A 20,389-nucleotide genomic window follows, 5' to 3' on the forward strand; every position below is an offset into this window, starting at 1 on the left:
AATCCATGGCAATGTCTTCCCACTTACCCATAGGCATAGGTAAAGGTTCTAAACTCCCGTACGGTTTCTGATGTTGTGTCTTGACTCTTGCACAAGTCACACACTCAGCCACATACTTTGCAACGTCAAGCTTCATCGTCGGCCACCAGTAGTAGGGTTTCAGGTCCCTATACATTTTAGTGCTACCGGGGTGAATCGAGTACATGATTTTGTGAGCTTCTTCCATCAGAAGATCTCTGATTCCTCCTGTCTTAGGTATCCAAATCCGATCTTGGAACACCTTTAGTCCATGACTGTTTACACCGAACACCAACGTTTTGCCCAAACGTTCCTCCTTTCGGCCATTCTTCTCAGAAGCTTCCTCTTGAGCTTTCTTTATACTTTCCACAATGGTCGAGACAACTTCAATTATCAACGCTCTTAGCCTTTCCTTTCAAGATTGACTTTCCGACTGAGAGCATCAGCAACAACATTAGCTTTACCGGGATGGTAGAGTATCTCACAGTCGTAGTCCTTGAGTAATTCCAGCCAGCGTCGTTGCCTCATATTCAATTCCTTCTGATTAAAGAGATATTGGAGACTCTTATGATCAGTGAAAAGTTTGCACTTCGTGCCATAGATGTAATGCCTCCATATCTTCAGAGCGAAAACTACCGCTGCCAACTCGAAATCATGAGTCGGGTAGTTCTTTTCATGCTCCTTTAATTGTCGAGACACATATGCTATCACCTTTTCTCTTTGGGTCAAAACACAACCCAACCCAACCCCAGACGCATCGCTATAAACAGCGAAGTCTTCGACTCCATCGGGTAGAGAAAGTATCAGTGCCTCGCATAGCTTCTTCTTTAGCTTCTCGAATGCTTCTTTATGCTTATCACTCCAAGCATAAGTAGCTCCTTTGTGGGTCAAAGCTGTCAATAGAGTAGCAATCGAAGAAAAAGCCTTGGATAAACCTTCGGTAATATCCGGATAATCCTAAAAAGCTTCGGATCTCTGTGGGACTTTTGGGTTGTTCCCACTTCATCACAGCTTCGATCTTCGCTGGATCAACCATTATCCCTTCTTGGTTGACCACGTGACTCAAGAATTGGACTTCACAAATCCAAAAATCACATTAGGAGAACTTAGCATACAGCTTCTCCTTCTTCAAGACTTCTAACACTTCTCGCAAGTGTCTTCCATGCTCCTCCTGGCTTTTTGAGTAAATCAGAATGTCGTCTATGAACACTATCACGGATTTATCAAGGAACGGATTACAAACCCTATTCATTAAATCCATGAATGCTGTCGGAGCATTGGTTAGTCCAAACGACATAACCAAGAACTCGTAGTGTCCATATCTAGTTCTGAACGCAGTCTTCTCTATATCCTGCTCTCTCACTTTCAGCTGATGATATCCTGACCTCAAGTCGATCTTCGAGATATAGCTCGAACCTTGTAGTTGATCGAATAGGTCATCAATCCTCGGCAACGGATATCTATTCTTTATTGTTGCCTTATTCAGCTCTCGGTAATCAATGCACATTCTCATGCTTCCATCTTTCTTCTTCACGAATAACTCCGGAGCTCCCTAGGGTGATGAACTAGGTCTAATGAAACCTTTGTCCAATAACTCCTGAAGTTGCATCATCAGCTCCTTCATCTCCGTCGGTGCTAATCGATAAGGTGCTTTTTCAATTGGCGTTGTTCCTGGTAACAAGTCAACACGAAATTCCACTTGTCGATCAGGCGGTAATCCAGGAAGATCTTCGGGAAATACTTCCGGATAATCACACACCACAGGAATACTCTGCATCACCTTCTTCTCCTTCTTAGCATCAATCAGGAATGCTAAATATGATGTACATCCCTTGGTCAAACACTTTCTGGATTTCATTAGGGAAATGATTCTAGAATTCACTCTGCGTTTGTCCCCATACACCATAAACGAATCTTTCCCAGGCGGGTTCACTTTAACTATCTTCTTCTTGCACAATATCTCGGCATCATTGGCACTAAGCCAATGCATTCCCAACACGATGTCGAAACCGTTAAGTTCGATATGCAATAATTCTTCGTGAAACTTATTCCCATTAAGGTCGATTAAGATGTTTTTCATACGATGGCTAACAGGTACAAACTTGCCACTAGCAACTTCGACTAATAAAGCATTATCTAGTCTATCAACAGGCAAGGCTAGTTTTCTACCAAATTCATGCGATATAAAGGAGTAGTTGGCTCCAGAATTAAATAAAATTTGGGCAGGCAATTTGTTAACGAGAAAGGTACCTGAAGCGACATCAGCTTCATCTTTAGCAGCTTCCAGTGTCATCTGGAATGCTCTCGCCTTTGGCTTTGGCGGAATGTTGGGTCTAGCTGCCTCCTTCTTCTTCAGGCAGTCCCTCGACATGTGTCCCTCCTCACCACAACCATAACAAACTTTCTTAGTGAGGGTACATTCATTGGCATAGTGACCTGGCTTTCCACACTTGTAGCATGTGGCCACTACCTCACATTTTCCATGATGCTTCTTCTTACATTTATCGTACCATTTCGCTTCGCCTCCACTTCCCCTCGAACCAGACTTCGAGAACTTGTTTTTCTTATTGGACCCTGAAGTTCCATCGAACTTCCTCTTTTCACCAACCTCTATCCTTTCCATACCCTTTTCCTTCTGTTGGGCCTCCACATTCTTAGCTACACGAACAACCGTTTTCAGAGTAGTTGCCATCTTGACTGTCGGGCCAAAGTCGGCAGGCAGTCCATTAGCAAACCTCTCAATCTTGGAGAGTTCCGTTGGCACTAGGTACGGAAATAATTTCATTTTCTCAGTGAATGCCATAGCATAGTCGTCTACGCTCATCCTCCCCTTCTTCAAGTTTTGGAACTCATTGTTTAGATCAATCAGATCTATCTCTGAACAATATTGCACCCTTAGTTGTTCCAAGAACTCCTCCCATGACATTTTCAGGGCTTTCCCTTGTGGCATAGTATCTGCCAACAACTTCCACCAACTTAATACTCCAGTCTTCAGTTGTCTGACTGCAAAGACAGTCTTCTGTTTGTTGCTACAGTCGCAACTTTCGAATACCATCTCCATTTCGGAGATCCAATCCATTATTTCAACAGGCTTTGGGCTCCCAGAAAGACTTGGCGGTTTGGCGCCCAAGAAATTCTTGTACATTCGCCCATCGTTGTTGTTTCTCCTTTCCGGATTGTTCCTTCGTTCTTCTTGAGTCCCAACTTGACTCATAATGCGACTATTGTTCCCTTCCTCCGATTGCTCGGGAATCAATTCAGGTTCCTCAATAGGTATGATAGGTTCGTCCCTATTATTATGCAACATTTGTCGCATCTCCTCCCTTTGTTCGGCTAACATAGCCCGAATCATGGCTTGCACTCTAACCATGGTGATCTGTTCTGGTGCTGCTGCTACAACAGGTATTTGCTCAATCACTTGTGGTTGATTCCTGTTTTCATCCGCGTTTCCAACGCCACTCCTTGTTCTCACCATTTTTGATCTACACACGGAATAAGGTGAAATTTAGATCTTCGATCATGATAGATTTTCAAATCATCCTTATCACTCCGAAACAATTACATGCTAGTTCTAATATCGTATACATACGCTTAGAATCCTAAACACATAAACCTTCAGATCCGGTTGGCAACAAACCGTAGATCCGAACAAATAATATCATATATGGCAACATATAACATTTAGCACATAAAAGTATTTTAGTTAACGTTCCTAAAATAAACTAGTGCTTGTGTCTAAAATCCAGCAGACACACATCTCAAATTCCACTTAGCATTCTAAGTTTAAGTTTAGAAATCCTACAAATTCCTAGTTCGCTTAAACTAATGCTCTGATACCAACTGTGACATCCCCAAAATCACGGTCAGAAAAGACCGATTTTCATTTATACTTTTAAAATAAATTCAGAGTAAATCCTTTTGATTTAAAAGAGTTGCGGAATTTGTTCCCAAAAACAAAACATGATAAAACAATGTTTACCAAAGCATTTCATAAAAGAAATGTATTTTTCATTATATAATCAAAACTCGGGGTGTCATGTTCCGATACAGACCATTAAGCATAAACATTAACATTACAAGTCATTCAACAAATATATACATATACAGACTTGTAAACAAAACAACTTGATGGTTCATCCATCTTACGCCCTTGCGCCACTTCGTGTAATACAAATAAAACTGAGTGGGTCAGGCTTGGGAGCCTGGTGAGCATATAGGGTTTTCAACCCACAATAAGTAAATTATATTTAATTTCACCAACCAATCACTATCCCGATTACCCATTCCCGTTATCCTCACTTTACGTCCCTAAAACAACATCTATATCAAGGGACCTAATCTAGGATTTTCATCGGGACGGATATTACTGCTAAAGGGTTTCCTCAACAATAGATATCCTAAAGGCAACCATGAGGGGGATAGAGTACACCGGTGAACACATCGTTCACAACACCTACAGGTTATGAACCTGCTGGTGTTCCACGAGACTGTCTAGAAGGAGTCTGTGGTCGTTATCCATACTCCGCTGAATAACTAGGTCAACAACAACAACATCGAGGCCTCTTATCTGTTTATTACACACCAACTATCTACCCATGTTCTACCCAACATATTAGTAGATAAAAATATATATTTTTATACATAGTTTAAAACCTGTATAGCATTTTCATTCGATATATATTCCACATAACAGATGAGGCACACCCACATAACATGTATTTCATAGAAAACAAATCAGATCTATGAGATTGAAGAGAGTGAATATACATTCACGCACATAACAACAAAATTATACACATAACACGTATTTCGTATAAAATACTTCATAATTATGCGTTAGAAGAAAGTAACTATACACTCACTTGATCAGAAGATGATCCGACAGCACTACGGCTTGTAGAAGTAGTATTTTTCGGTAGATCTGGAAGATCTTCACAAAAATTGAACTTCTCACGGGCAGAGCTTCGGCTCGGAAACCGCACTTCTCGGGATCTTCAGGATCTCGGGACTTGCTTCGGGACTCGGGAATATTACCGAGGCTTCGGGGGTAAAAATGTAGAGCTTCGGCACGAAATGGAGGAGAAATGAGCAACTATACCCGGACCCCTCGCATCCTATTTATAGGAGGCTGGAACCTCCTCGTACGCGGGGCGTACATGGCTCCGAAGTCGTCACTGCATGCGTCATCCGAAGTGTCGACATTTCTTGCTGTACGCGAGGGCGTACTCGAGTACGCGGGGCGTACTCCGGATGAGTCCGGTGACTCGTCTTCGGATAAGGCCGGATTTAATAATTAGATTTAATTATTAATTATTTAATAAACTTCGAAAATTCATATCTCCTTCATAAGAACTCCGTTTTCGACGTTCTTTATATCCACGCGAAGGTGAAACTACGCTCTACAACTTTCGTTTAGACTCCGTCGGCTAATTTTGACTTTATTTTTATTATTTATTTTTAATAGGCCGGGACAGAAAATTTCGTTATAAATTCATAACTTCTTCGTTTGACGTGCGTTCTCGCCTAACTTTTTATCACTTTGATACTAACAACGAGATCTTCAATTCTCGTTTAGATCACTAAGGCTAAATATCGCTCTAACGTAAATTTCACTTTTTACGTCATTCAGCGGTGCCGGTTTTGTCGCGAAACTTCGACAGGTCATAACTTCTTCGTTATAACTCGGATTTCGGCATTCTTTATATCCTCAGAAACCTTGCTTCAACTACTACAACATTATCTAAAGATATCAAGTTTATTTTACACTTAAATTTTGACGCTTGTTTTTATTCTTAATTAATCAAACCACATAATTAAGCAATTAAGCACAAAACACATAATACTCAAATAATACACTTCTATTATTTCAAAACGGGTTACAAAGGTTAACCTAGACTATCACATTGCTAAAAATGGAAAGCCCAGAAACACAGGCGTTACACATGTCAACAGTCACTACGCCATGGTGAGTCCTTGGTCGTGTCGTAGTCAATTCTGGACAAATTAGACGCGTTGCAGTGTGCCACCCTGCTATGGGCCTTCCTTGGTTGCGTTTGATTTCGGTTAGAAAAGTTTTTCTTCATTAAGAGCTTAATCCTTACTGATTAAGGCTTATAACTTTAGATCTGGTACTTCTTAATGACTTAACAGATAAAGTTTCCAATTTTATCTAATTAAACATCAACCCAAAGTAAGATCTTAAATCCTAAGTCCATTAATCTCTCATAATGACCAAAACATGTGCATGGTTCAAAGGAACCCAAAAATTAACACTTTTCCATCATATTCAGTCCTGAAATGGTCACCAAGTAAGTCTAAGGTTTTGGAGTTACTTAAAGCTCTAAGAACATCCCTCTAAAGGATTCAAAAGGACCTCAAAGCATGAACTAAAAAACATGAATGATAAATGTGGAAGCTTTATACCTTCTAGAGCTCCACAAGATGCAGGAGATGCAAGATTTAAAGTAAAAACAACCCTCCTATCAACAAGCTCACCACATTTTTCTCCTAACTTTCACTCCAAGGCTTAAAACATTATGAACACTATATAAACACCAAGCACACTTAATTGGGAGTAGGGTTTGCTTCTAAAGGGAGGGAGACCGAAACAAGGCAAAATCCTAACCATCATGTTACTTAAATATGGCCCAAGGCTTGAACTCTAGGCTTTAGGAATCAGCCGCTATTGCGTCGTGGCGATTACCTGACTGCGTTGCGGTCGACATCCAAACACGCTCTTCATTAAATCTTATACTCGAAATCCTTAAGTCTTCAACTTATCAAATCTAGAAAATGGGTGTTACATGAATTTTTTAACAATAAATGTATGTGTATATGCATGCTTGTGTTATTGTTCTTTTATGTGTGTGTGTGTGTGTGTTTCACTGTTCCTATAAATGTTACTATTCTTCTTTGTGTATATGTGTGATTTTTGTAACCACAATTTATATGTATGTTAGTTTCTATGCGTGTGTGACAAGCATGAACATCATCGAAATAACAACCTTATGGCTATGTATGTTCATGTGTATCTGTTTTTTTATGTGTGTGTATGACAAACATGGACAATTTCTGATATTTTTTAATTAATGGTTAGTTATTAGTAAGGAGTCGAAATATACCTAAAGGTCCTTGATTTGAAGATCCTTGGCTAGATGTAGTCCCATGATTAGTGTCTCGTATTCAGCCTCGTTATTGGTTGCATTTTACTCACAACTGACTGAGCCTCGTTATTGGTTGCATCTCGTATTCAACCTCGTTATTGGTTACATCAAATGTTATATATAAACAGATTCTTTGTGAATTTATGAATTATAACTCTGTGTTTTCATTTTCAATAGTATTGCTTTAAATCCTTAACGTAGTTATATATTTGAAATTCCAATCGCGTTCTCTGAAAATTTTGGTTTATAATTTGTTAATCTCCATTAGTAACTATTTAATCTTTTCTTTACTCAACATATATAATATACTGATTTCTTACATAGGTTATCTGATAAAGATATAACAAGTGTATCAAGAAATGATATAGCAGAAAGAACAAACACATAAAATCATGAGGGGAATCAAAACAAAGTAAATATATGAATCAATAACATTCAATTTATTAAACTGACCTTAATCAGTTATAATCAGTTTAAGTGTTTAACCGATTATTCCAAATCTTATTTTGATTTGTATTGGTATCATATATTCATTGGTTTAACTGAATAAACCGTTTAAAAATATAAATATTTTTAAGTTATTTTTTTTAAGTATTCATATGCCATAATAACGACTTTCACAATAGATTATATTCCATTATAATTTGTATAACCGAAGAAATCATTATTATGCAATTATAGGCTCATGAAAACTCTTGCTCATCAAAATACTACAAGGTGGTGGTCAAGATTCTTATTAAGGGTAAAGGGTATGACCATATACATCGTTAAACTTTCTATTTCAAAATATATTTTAATATTTAAAAAAAAAAATTATATACTTATATCTTTGCCTTGAAGTGTGTTCTTATTTTTAAATGGGTGAGTGGTTTTCCTTACTCTTTGATGCTCTTTGGTTAAAAATTGTTAAGGCTATCCATAGTATCCATGGTTTGATTGGTAATCCTCCTCAGAAAATCCTAGTAGCTAACTTAATAATATCTTTGTCCTTCAAAAAAATATATACATATTGCCTTGAACCGTGTTCTTATTTTTAAATGGGGTTTTCATATCTAGCTTTTTGCTAACTTAATAATATCTTTGTCCTTAAAAAAAAAATATGCAATAAATATACATATTGCATTGAGACAAAAACACAAGATTGTAGATTATTTGTCCACCCACATATTCAGGGTCGGTTCTCTGATTTCGAAGGCCCTGTGCGAAAAATAAAAATAGGCCCTTAATATAATTTTTTATATGTATATAAAAAATATTGTTAATACTACTAAGGTGTTGTAATCGATTAAGATAGATAAGAGTCAACTAGAAAAAAACAAAAAATAAAATGGGCTCTCAATATATAGTTTTTATGCATATAAACAAATTTTAATAATACTAACTAAGGAAGTGCCCCCCGCGTTGCGGGGGTTAGATGTTGTTGGTTATTTGTTTCAAGGTTGTGAAGCTTTGTTTTCTTGTTAAGTGGATGTTGTAAATCCGTGTATGTGACAACCCGAAGTTTTTCCATTGCCGCAAACCATTTCGTCCGTAAAACTCGTTTAATCGAATTATTCTGATTTCGTTTTTGGATTAGGTCAATTAAGTTAAGACTTTTATTTGACCTTGTAAGTATCCAAACATGTTGGAAACATGTGAAAACACCCCAAACTAGTTATTAGAAAAATTTTAGTTTCGACCATATCGGGTGATGACAACTTAATCGGGTGCGACCAAAAGCCTCGGTTAACATCAGTATTGGGTATAATTCCACCGTGTATCAAATTCAAACCATATTTAAAGTGAATTAAGACTCATTTGGAGCCTTTTCACTCTCTCTCTCTCTCTCTAACCTCTCTCCTCAACTCAAGAATTTGATCCAAAAATCATCCATTTCAAGCTTCAAAACACCAAGGTAATCATCCTAGCTTCTTGTACATCATTCTTAGCCTTCAATTTCGAGTTCAATTCATGAATTAGGACCTCAAACATGTGTTTACGGCCCTAGAACACTCTTGGGCCGTGAACACATATAAATGGTGTTTTTGAGCCTCAAAACCCTTCCAAATCACCATTGGAGCTTAGATATGGCTTAAGAACTTATTGGATTGGACTTAGGACACCTTAAACTCAACATTTTGGGAGTAAACATGAGTTTACTGCCCAAGAACAAGCTTGGGCCATAAACACCATTTCATGGAGAGTAAACTCCTTTTTGGGTGTTAAAATGCAACTTACACACCTCATAAGCCCTGGAATAAAGTCTAGAAGAAACCACAAACAAGTTAGGGACCTTAAACTTGATTAAAACAACTCCATAAGGAGTTCACAGCCGTAAACCCCCCAAGAACGAGTTCCTGGGCCGTAAACTCCTATAAATGGGTTGTTTGATGCCCTAAACTCACCCCTTGGCTTGTAAAATTGAGTAGAATCACTTGTGATAAATCATTGACCTTCAAAACACTTAAGAATGATGTGGGTGAGAGTTTACGGCCGTAAACACTTAGTTTACTGCCGTAAACTCATAAATTGGTCCATATGGTTAAATTAATTCCTTGATAATGCCCTAGAACCAAACCTAGCAACACCCCTCATTTGATTTAAGGCCATTTAGCATATAAGAACACCCCACCATGAGCTTACGGCCGTAAACTCATGGGGATGTGGTGTTTAGGGCCGTGAACACTCCTTAGAGTTTACTCTTCAAGAGTAAACTCCATATCCTAGCCATTCATGTCCAGAAAAGTCACCCGGGTCACTCCAAACACTTAATTTGAAGTGTTTTCGCGTCTTGGAGTGTATAATCGTACATGATTAGTGTTTTAAAGTCTAATTAGATACATTTGTGTATCATTTAACATTATATAGGAACCTCGCACGTTTTCAAGCCTTGATTCGACGTTTAGCATCCCAGTCGACACATTTCCCGTCCGGTGAGTTCATACCCCTACCCTTTTTTTTTAAATGTTTTTCAAATGTTTTCAGGAGGGGAATACAAGCAAAAGTACAAGGAAATCTTGTACTTAATCTTATTATTTTCTGTTCAAATGTTTCATATTTTGAATACTTTTAATATCGAAAATCATACTAACCATTTGTTCGAATTGCAGAGTGAATTGTCAAACTAATTGTAGATTCCTTTAATAGATGTTATAAACTAAGTTTCATATTATGTTTTGTTTAAGGAATCATACTAATCATAAACTAAGATTAATACGAATATAACTAATAGGATAGAACGAATACGAATATAACTAATAGGATAGAACGAATACGAACACGAATAGGATTAGGAATAGGACTAGGAATACGAATACGAATACGAAATAACGCCTTTGGATGACGCCAAGACTTCAAATATACAGCTTGTGTACCCATTGGGTTTCACCAGAGTTTCGAAATTAATTTGACAGTACGCCTCTGGACATCGACTGTCGACAGAGTTTCGAAAATACGTCTAAGGTACTCTTTTGGAAATCACCAGAACTTCGAAAATATTGTTAATGTATGCTTCTGAGTGAATCCAAATATTCGAAAATACCTCTAAGTATAGCAGATAATCAACAATCGAATGTAGGATAACTAAGATATTACAATACTTAACTAATACTATAATTAAGGTAGTTACTAGTACATCGAAATCTAAACTACTAATTAAGTATCAAATGGACAGCTAAACACTTAGAAAAATATGGGATTTTCTTGGAATAACGTAACAACTCGTAAACAAATTAAATAACAAAATGATAACTAAAATTTACTTTTAAGAAAATATGAGATTTTCTTGGGTCGTAACATTTTCAGAAACCAAAAGGAATCTTGTACATTTTCATAAAAACAAAGCGCTTATGAACTCACCAGCTTTATGCTGATTTTTAAAATGCTTGTATTCTTAGGTTCTACTTAGACAGGTACCCCGCGTCCTTTTGCAGAAGACGGAGCGAATGGAAGTCACGTCTTTCTTTTGTTTAAACTTATGTATCTATGAAACTTGTACTACTTTACTTTTCAACTGATGTAATGAAATCTATGTAATGTAACGTTTTGTGTTTTACTTCGCTTACTATGTACATTGGTTATGATATTCACATGAAGTCACCTCCGCCCCGAGATGTTTCCGCCTTCGGTTTCGGGGTGTGACAGTGTAACACTGTAACTTACTATTTTAATAATAAAATGGTTAAGGTTTGTTTATCTGTTTTTATCATTGAATTCTTATGCTTTTTTTTTAATAGTTTGGATCGATAATTAGTGTCATACGTTTCTTTGATCTATTAATTATCCTTTTTTAGGACAGTCAAATGGTATGTTAGATATTTATCGTCTTTATTGACATAAGCAAAAGATAGCAAAATATTAGAGAGATGTGCATACAATTAGTTACACAAAAGACACAGCTTCATCATATGAACATAGTTACACAAAAGACATAGCTTCATCATATGAACAGGAGATGATTGAGCTCCTTGATGATGGTCTTGTAGGTGGGAAGAGAATTAGTAACATTTATGAATGATTTATGTATATACTAATTTTGGACGTTTAAGAGATCTTGTAATTTTAGTTGTTTATACTTTTCAATTCTCTTATGGATTGATGCATGCACGTGTCTTCGATTCTTGCATCTTCAAGAATGCCTTTTGTAGTTGTCGTCCTCTTCTTTTATGGGGATGGTGTTATTAAAATCATTATGGATGCTGAGTCTTTCTTTAAGTGTCACCTGAACACCTTCCATAAAAAATTGCACTTAGCCCAAACATGTGCTTTTTAAAAGCAAAATGCTCATTTTGGACATTTTTGCCCTTTTTTCCCATTTTTATAACTTATTCCAACTACCATGCATGTTATGTTTACTCACTGATATCTAATCTAATAATGTAAAAATGGTTTTTAAGGGTAATATCATCTAAAAATGTAAAAAGTTACGGCACAAAATAAGAAATAGCAACGAACTTTGATTGATATGTTTATTTAAGCATCATACTTTCACTTCATCTCATTACAGCAATTCTAGTTTGGAAAGTCTATCTAACTACAATAATATCATCTTATCACAAAGCAATTAATACTATCATTAAGTAGATTTTCCAAATTACAATGCCTTATTAAAAAGAAATTTGAATATAAATTGTTGTAATAAAAGGAAAGTAAATTAGGATGCTATGAAAGTATATTTCTATTTCATGCAACAGTCTGTATTCTCTAAAGCCTAAAGTAATCTACATGGTAAAAAAAGATTTATCATAAAGTAATAAAAACATAGTTTAAAAGTTACAGCATTAGATTCTATAGTATTATTTACTGTTTCATTATCAGAAACCCTCTACTTCATTTCCCGATTCTTTATTAAACTATTAAGATTCAAATGTGTAAGATTTTTTATATATAGATTTAATAGCTTGAAGTTTAAACACAATGTGATGATTGGCTTAAGTAATTACTATTTATGGAGTAAAATCTTTTAGTGCAGTGCTCCATCAACTATATTTTATGCCTGCTCCTGTAACACACAATCAAGCAACATGTCAGTTACTTAGGGGATTAATACCATGTTAGTTACTTAGGGGATTTATACATGTCATGGCAAGGGGTTTAAAAATAACCAATCAATTATAGTCAAACACCAACTTACGTACAATAAAAAAGTTAAAACAGGTTAAAGTGTAAATTAATTAAAAGTCGATGTTCTGTACAAGAATATTATGCAAAATTTTAAATGAGGCCTCCCTGGGATAGTGTGTGATGAAGAAAGATGTTGGTGAAGCAGAGAACCCAAATGAGAAGATGAATGGCGGCACCTATTACAGAGAACCTAGCGAACAGGGGGTAGAAATGTTGGTTTAGCATCCATGACTACCATTGGAAGTGAAACACTCTAATTTCAATACCTATATAACCAAACAGTAATTTATCCTAAACTAAATTCACATTGATGTAGAAATTAACTTACGCTTTCATATATTCTACTCCTTACACTTTGACCACTCAAGGTTGTCTTCTTCAACATGCTCTTGAGTGAAGCGAACATTTGGAGTGCCACTTAATCTTCAACAAAAGAAGACTAATGAGATGTTTATGATATCCATACACTGATGCTTATTATATCCATGCACAGGGAAAACGTTAATTATGAAGAAAACCAAATTTGAGCCCAAATTAGGGTTGCTGTTACCCCAAATCGATTTCAGTCCCTCATATGAGTTGTGAAAGAAAGATCGAGATGGAGCGAACAAAAGAACCACATAAATAAACAGAACGAAGAACTTGTTGATTGTTGCAGGTCAATGGGAAGATGACAACGAAGATGAAACTCCGGTCGTTGGTGTTTCTTGTTCTTGGGTACGATGAGCTGATCGGGATAACTAAAAATCTCTAGCATCTCCGTCTATGATGGTAATGGTCGCCAATGTGACAGATAATCGCTCCATCTCAAACCCTACTTAGACAAAGGTGGAATAGAAATGAAGAAAAAAAGGTGTGGAAGTTCAATAGGTGGACTTAGAGGAAAAAGGGATCGGTTGAAGGTACTGGAATCTGGTTTCGAAGGCAGAGCATGTGTTGGATGGAAGAAGGAACGTTTGAAAAGGTTGAGCAGCATAAAAGGAAACACGTATCATCGACCGACCACGAATTGTCGGTGTCATATATTGCGTCGACAATAGATAAGCAGACGGAAAAGCACCGCGTAGATGATAAACTTGGACGTGAATGCACGTGTATCCTACAGTCTTGAAGAACACAAAAGAAAGGGATAAGCATTCAATTAAGAGAAGACAGTGAACCATAATCGAAGCAGTGGATATCTGGTGTCCGTATCTGATTGGAAGCAGTGGGAGGTGGCACCACGTGTAAAGAGAAATTTTTAAACCAAAGACAAGTGTAAAGGGACGTCTCAAAAAATTATTAAAAAGGAAACAAAAAATTAATAAATAAAATCAAAAAACTTTGGTCCAATCAATAGCAAGAACTGTTCAATTAGGAACCCTCATTAAATATATTTAAATAATCAATTAAAATGGATGAGAGTGAACTAGGAAAAAAATAATACAACAAATTGACAAAAAATGATCAATTAGGTAGGGTGAGGACGAATTAAAAAGGAAAAAAATAGTTGATTAATTAAAAAAATTATATAGAAATGAGGAATAAAAAATCACTAATAAAGAAAAGAAAAAACATCATAAATGGTCCCTGTGGTTTCCCAAAATCTGAAGTTCAGGCCCTGTGGTTTAAAAACCTCATAGATGGTCCTCGTGTTTTCAAAATTTTTAACAGATGACCCTTATCCCTCACACCGTTAGAACCTCACTGTTAACTCTTATTTCATTAAAATGATATAAGGGTAAATCGGTCTTTTCAGTTATGCCCTCTTCTTTATAACCAAAGGCATGTCTGATATTTTGAAAACCCTTCTCGCACCCACCCTCTTCTACTCTCACTCTACCATGCATCCAATTGCAAAACGAATTCTGTGAGTGTCGAAGATGGCGATTTGTAGATGTGGAATGGAAACAACGAAGTTGAACTCATGGACGGATCGTTACCCAGGAAGGCAATTTTTGAATTATTCAAGATGTGGGTTTGTAAGGTAGGTTGACCCTCCGATGTGTGCTATTGCATTGGTTGTGATTCCATGTTTGATAAGATCAATGAATCGATTGGAAGAGAGGGTTGCGATTGCAAGTGCAGAATTGTGGAACTACCAGCTGATGTTATTCTGTTCATGTATGTTTTTTTTTGTTTTTTAACCAGTAAGGTGGTTTAAGGATCTGGATGGTAATAGGATGGATGATTTTTAGTTTCTTTTGTACGCATCTAACTAGTTCAGGGGGTTTTGGATTGTGATGGAACGGGTATTTTTGGTTTCATTTTGTTACATGAATTGCAACACATTAAGTTAATGGAAATGATGGGGGTTTTGTCTATGTATTTTGTTACAAATCAGTGGTTTTGATGTGTATTTTTTTATGATACATTGTTATAATTTCATCTTGATAAAATCATCACAAGTCTGTGTTTAAACATGACACTTAGTTTCAACATACTTAGTGATGGAAGGTCTTAACCCATACAAACATTACAAAAGACCTAATTACCATAATTTAAACAACCAAGCCATAATTTAAGTTTCAAAAGACCTAACTACCCAAACATCCAATTAACTACTTAACAGAATTTCCAACCCTATTTCCCTTTCCTTGTCTCTTCCTTTTTGCCTGTGTCTTCCCCTTTGATCCAACTTCACCAATGCCTGCCTGCCCTTTACATGTTCTAGAATTGTGCCCCTTGTTATGACACTTTGAACATGCGAGTGCAAGAAATTTCTTGCTCAATTTAGTTGTTTGGCTGTTGGGCTCATCAACACCTCTCTTTCTCTTCTTTTTTGGCCTCCCAACCTACACATATGCATTTATTATATTTAAACCATAAATATACATGCTGGCATTAAAAGTACATATCTAGCCTAGTTGACATAACAACCTGTGTGTGATGTTTTGGTGGAGTTAAAGTGAATGGACAATCACTTTTTGGCCACATTGAACGACCAAATTTTTGGATCAATTTTGTTCAAATACATGGCTTTCCATGTTGATAACTTATAGCAAGGATGGACCCAATCCTCAATATCAGGGGCATCTTCTCCATTTTCAATTTTGTTCCATATAGCAGAAACAACATGGCTACATGGAAAACCTATAATCTCCCAAAACCTACAAGTGTAACTTCTTTCATTTAGGTTCACCACATACTGATCCTGCCATGTGCTTGCAACTTGGTACTTTCCTGCCCCATTATACTTAGCTACATACTTTGTTGCTCGAGTCTTAATCCCCTCTAAAACTATAGTTGCAGTAGTACTTAGTTCCCCTTGACACTTATTTATTTCCTTTTGCACAACATAAAATCTCTTCATGAGATACTCTCTAATATACTCTAAGCAGGTGATGATTGGTTTATCCCTACCTCCCTCTATCTTAGCATTGAATACCTCACACAGATTATTCAATAAACAATCAGTGTGTGCCCTACCTGTGAAAAACATATTCAAAAAGAGAAATTACAAATTTTATATTAGAACATAAAACTCAACAGCTTCTAAATGACATACCACTGAAGTGAGATTTAGACCATGTCTCTGCAAGAATCTTACACAACCAAGAATGAGCTTCATCATTCATTTTCTTCAACTCATCCATTTCATATTTAAAGTGATTTAATGTTGTTTCTCTACCACATTCCCAAACCAAGTCACTCAACTCTTTTCCTTTCCATTGTTTCTTCAAATTCTCCTGAATATGCCTCAAACAAAACCTATGTCCTGCATTGGGGAATACCTTTGCAACTGCTGGTATTATCCCCTTAACAAAATGCAAATATAGTCGGTTTCATTTATAAAAATAGAAAGTAAGGTACACTATCATGAGAAATAATTAGGTAAAACATACCTTTTGTTTATCAGAAATGAAGGTAAAATTTGAATTTACTCCCAATTCCAAGTCTTCTCCTAACAGTTCCATGAACCAGGTCCAAGAACTAGTTGTTTCAGCCTCTACCATTGCATATGCTACATTGTATATTCCATTATTTGAGTCTAGACCTACAACACTTAGTACCTGCCCAGGATATGGGCCTTTCAAGAATGTACCATCAACTCCCAGGAAATCCCTTAACCCAACTTTGAATCCCAACTTCAATGCACCTAGACATACATATATTCTTCTAAAAGTTCTTGTAGTAGTCGACAAGCATGGTTCAGGATACACATCTATCCTAACAGTTGAACCAGGATTAGTGTTTAGCAGTTCCAAAGCATAATCCCCATATTGAAGTTGGTAGTCCCCACTAATCACACGTTCAGCCATTTGCTTTGCCCTAGCAACCTTTTGAACTTACATACCAAGCTCCAGCTTCTTACACAACTCCTCATGTAAAGCTTTGATTGGAATTTTAAGGTTACTCTGAATTTGTGGAACAATTAAGTTTGCTAAATATTTGGAAGTACAAGCTTTATCTGATCTTGTCTGCAAACATTTATGGACATCGTGTACCGTTTTCACCAACTAATCCTTATTCTCATCTGACCTTGAGATTTGGACTGCCCAAGGACATTTTCCTTTTTTACTAATCACACTTTTTCCCTTGCACTTTACCTTACTTATAGTTGATGGCCCACCACATTCAACTGTTTCAATAGATTGTTCCTTGCACTTTACCTTACTTCTAGTTGATGGCCCACCACATTGAATTGTTTCAGTAGATAGGCCCACAACACCTCCACATTTGACCTTTATCCTAATTTTATCATTTTTTGCTAAGTATAGGGACTTCCTTGTATTTATAGCATGTGAATGCATGTAGTCCACAACTTCCTTCTTTGTTTTGAAACATTGTCCCACCCTATATGGTTTTAAATGGATCTCCCCATGTGATCATGGAGTTGACTTACTCAACTCCTTAAGCATTTTTGTCCTTTCATCTTCATAAAATCCTGCATACTGATAATCATCACTTTGAATAACTTCCAACTCTTCATCAACTATGTCATTCCCTATAATTTCGGTTTGCTTGTTTAAATTCCATGTTCATCTGCATCCACGACACTTTGGAATTCAATCATGTCTACATCCACATCAAATTGCAAGTTAGACTCATGTACAATGTAGTCAATATCATCATAATCATTTCCACTATAATCTTAACCATCTTCATTCTGACTATAGAAAGCATCTCCACTATCATCACTTATCATGCCCTCTAGAATTTCCATTTCTACTTGATTGTCTTCACCATTTGGTACACTGTACTCAGCATCAAAGTCAACATAAGTTGAATAATCATCTGTAAATGCTTCAAATTCATCAAGTCTTGCACTTTGTTGTCCGTCAATATCTTCACAAATTGGTTCCTCTACAAGATTTCCTAAATTACCTTTACACACTTCTTCTATGTGGCCCATGATCAATCCTTCATTCACATCAATGACATTACTTCGTTGGCTAACTTGAGACATAACATATGGAACAATAGTCTTTGAATGATCCTGACTTTCATCCATATCTATTACCTGTGTCAACAACATGGTTAGCAGGGTGGTCTAACTCAAGCTTTTTACTGCACGATCCTACTTCTCTTCTACAAGGTTTTTTCTATTAAGTTTCGGTGACACACTCTAAGGTTCTAGTTCCTCAATAACAACGTTGGAAGGAGACTAAAAATAACTAGCTACCCTAGTCTGGCCAATTTCAATATAGACCTTTACAAGTCTGTGTTTAGGGACATACGAAACCAATTTAAGAACATCTTGGTAATTACCTAAAGGCAATAACCCGTAGTCTAAGGGAAATTCAGGGATACAGAAATGGTAGTAAAGAGTTTGTTCACCTTTGTACCCTAATTCTTGAACCATGTCATCGAGTTCATGGACTGAAAATAAATCAATGTCAACGTCATCTACGTATGATACAATACCATCGACGTATTTCCTTCCAGGTGACTTGGTGAAGACACCACTATAGTGTATCTTCAACGTGAAATGGTTATCATATCACTCTGCAAACACAAAAATAGAAAGGGTAAAGAAGATGATTTATCTTCATGAATACATTCAAGGAAAACAAAAACTTATTTTTTTTTTTATGAAAAATATTACCGTATCTCGATTGCAAATCCTTCAAGCATGCAGTTGAAGAGTGATCAGTTGAAGACGAAGTCACTGTACTCTTGGGAGTTGACGTGAAGAAGACGGTGGCATAATCATTTCCCTCAATAAAAAAGATGGCACAACTGAAAAGACCGATTTACCCTTATATTATTTTAATGAAATAAGAGTTAACGGTGGGGTTCTAACAGTGTGAGGGATAAGGACCACCTGTTAAAAGTTTTGAAAGCACAAGGACCATCTATGAAGTTTTTAAACCATAGGGCCTAAACTTCAGATTTTGGAAAACCATAGGGACCATTTATGATGTTTTTTCTAAAGAAAATAATAAAGAAAAGTGAGAATGAAGAATAAAATGCCGATTAATAGAAACGCTTTGAAGACGGGGTAAAAGAAAAAAGAATTGATCAATAAAAACATTGTTAATACTACTAAGGTGTTCTAATCGATTAAGATGGATAGGAGTTAACTAGAAAAAAGCGAAAAATAAAATGGACCCTCAATATATATATATATATATATATAATATCAAATTTTAATAATACTAATCAATTAAAATGGATGAGAGTGAACTAGGAAAAAAAATAATACAATGATCAATTAAGTAGGGTGAGGACAAATTAAAGAGGGAAAAAAAGTTGGTTAATTAAAAAAAATTATATAGAAATGAGCAATAAAACAACACTAATAAAGAAAATAATAATAAAAAATGAGAATGAAGAATAAAATGCCGATTAATAGAAACACTTTGAAGACGTGGTAAAAGAAAAAAAGAACTGATCAATAAAAACACGTTTAAAGTTGGGAAACAAGAATTAAAACTTGTTAAAGGGGTAAAATTTATTTGTTACGTAACATGAATTAATATAAAGAAGAAAAGTGTGCAAAGCAGAAAAAGCAAGAATCGACCCTAGCTCATTCGAAAGAAATAATTATATGCGGCGCTCCTGCCCGGTTGAACCAAATGTTTTTTTAGAAATAATTTCGTAAACAAATATATATTGACATATTTACTATATAATTTGGCCAAAATCAGATCCTTTTTTTCTCTGGACCATGTGCGGTTGCCATCTTGTACATCTTCAGGGCCGACCCTGCACATATTATAAGATTTTATGTAGTGAAAGACACACCCCTTGATGTTATTGTTTTATCAAACAAGAAAGTTTAACATATATTATTTGAATTTAATTGTAAATCAAACTTCTTAAATTGTAAACCAATCAAACAAAATTATTTCTCGTTTGGTTTTGATTAATATTTTAGAAGTGAAAACCTATTAAATCAAACCAAAAATATTGGCGATCGAATGACACATATATTCTTAAAACACACACCCGTTTTTGTGATGTTATTGTTTTGTCATACAAAAAAGTTTAACATATGTTATCGAATTTAATTGTAAATCAAACTTTTTAAATTGAATATAATTGTAAATCAAACTTTTTAAATCGAAAACAGATCAAACAAAATCAATTCTAGTTTGGTTTCTATTAATATTTTAGAAGTAAAAACATATTAAATCAAACAAAAATACACGCGACGGCATGAAACCTATATTCTTAAAAGA

At 35.9% G+C, this 20,389-nt stretch overlaps 1 protein-coding gene across 1 annotated transcript; it reads right to left on the minus strand.

The window, feature by feature from the left end:
* Positions 1–15,322: 15,322 nt before the first annotated feature.
* On the minus strand, positions 15,323–17,023 carry LOC145009926 (uncharacterized). The gene is made up of 4 exons (XM_078968541.1): positions 16,607–17,023; positions 16,270–16,519; positions 15,697–16,190; positions 15,323–15,556 (listed from the first exon to the last, which is right to left on the minus strand). Exons 1-4 carry the CDS (start codon positions 17,021–17,023, stop codon positions 15,323–15,325), a joined length of 1,395 nt encoding a protein of 464 aa, XP_078824667.1.
* Positions 17,024–20,389: the final 3,366 nt, after the last annotated feature.

Source organism: Lactuca saligna, chromosome 8, assembly GCF_052625555.1.
Source record: "Lactuca saligna cultivar CGN05327 chromosome 8, ASM5262555v1, whole genome shotgun sequence".
Classification (NCBI taxonomy): Eukaryota; Viridiplantae; Streptophyta; class Magnoliopsida; order Asterales; family Asteraceae; genus Lactuca; species Lactuca saligna.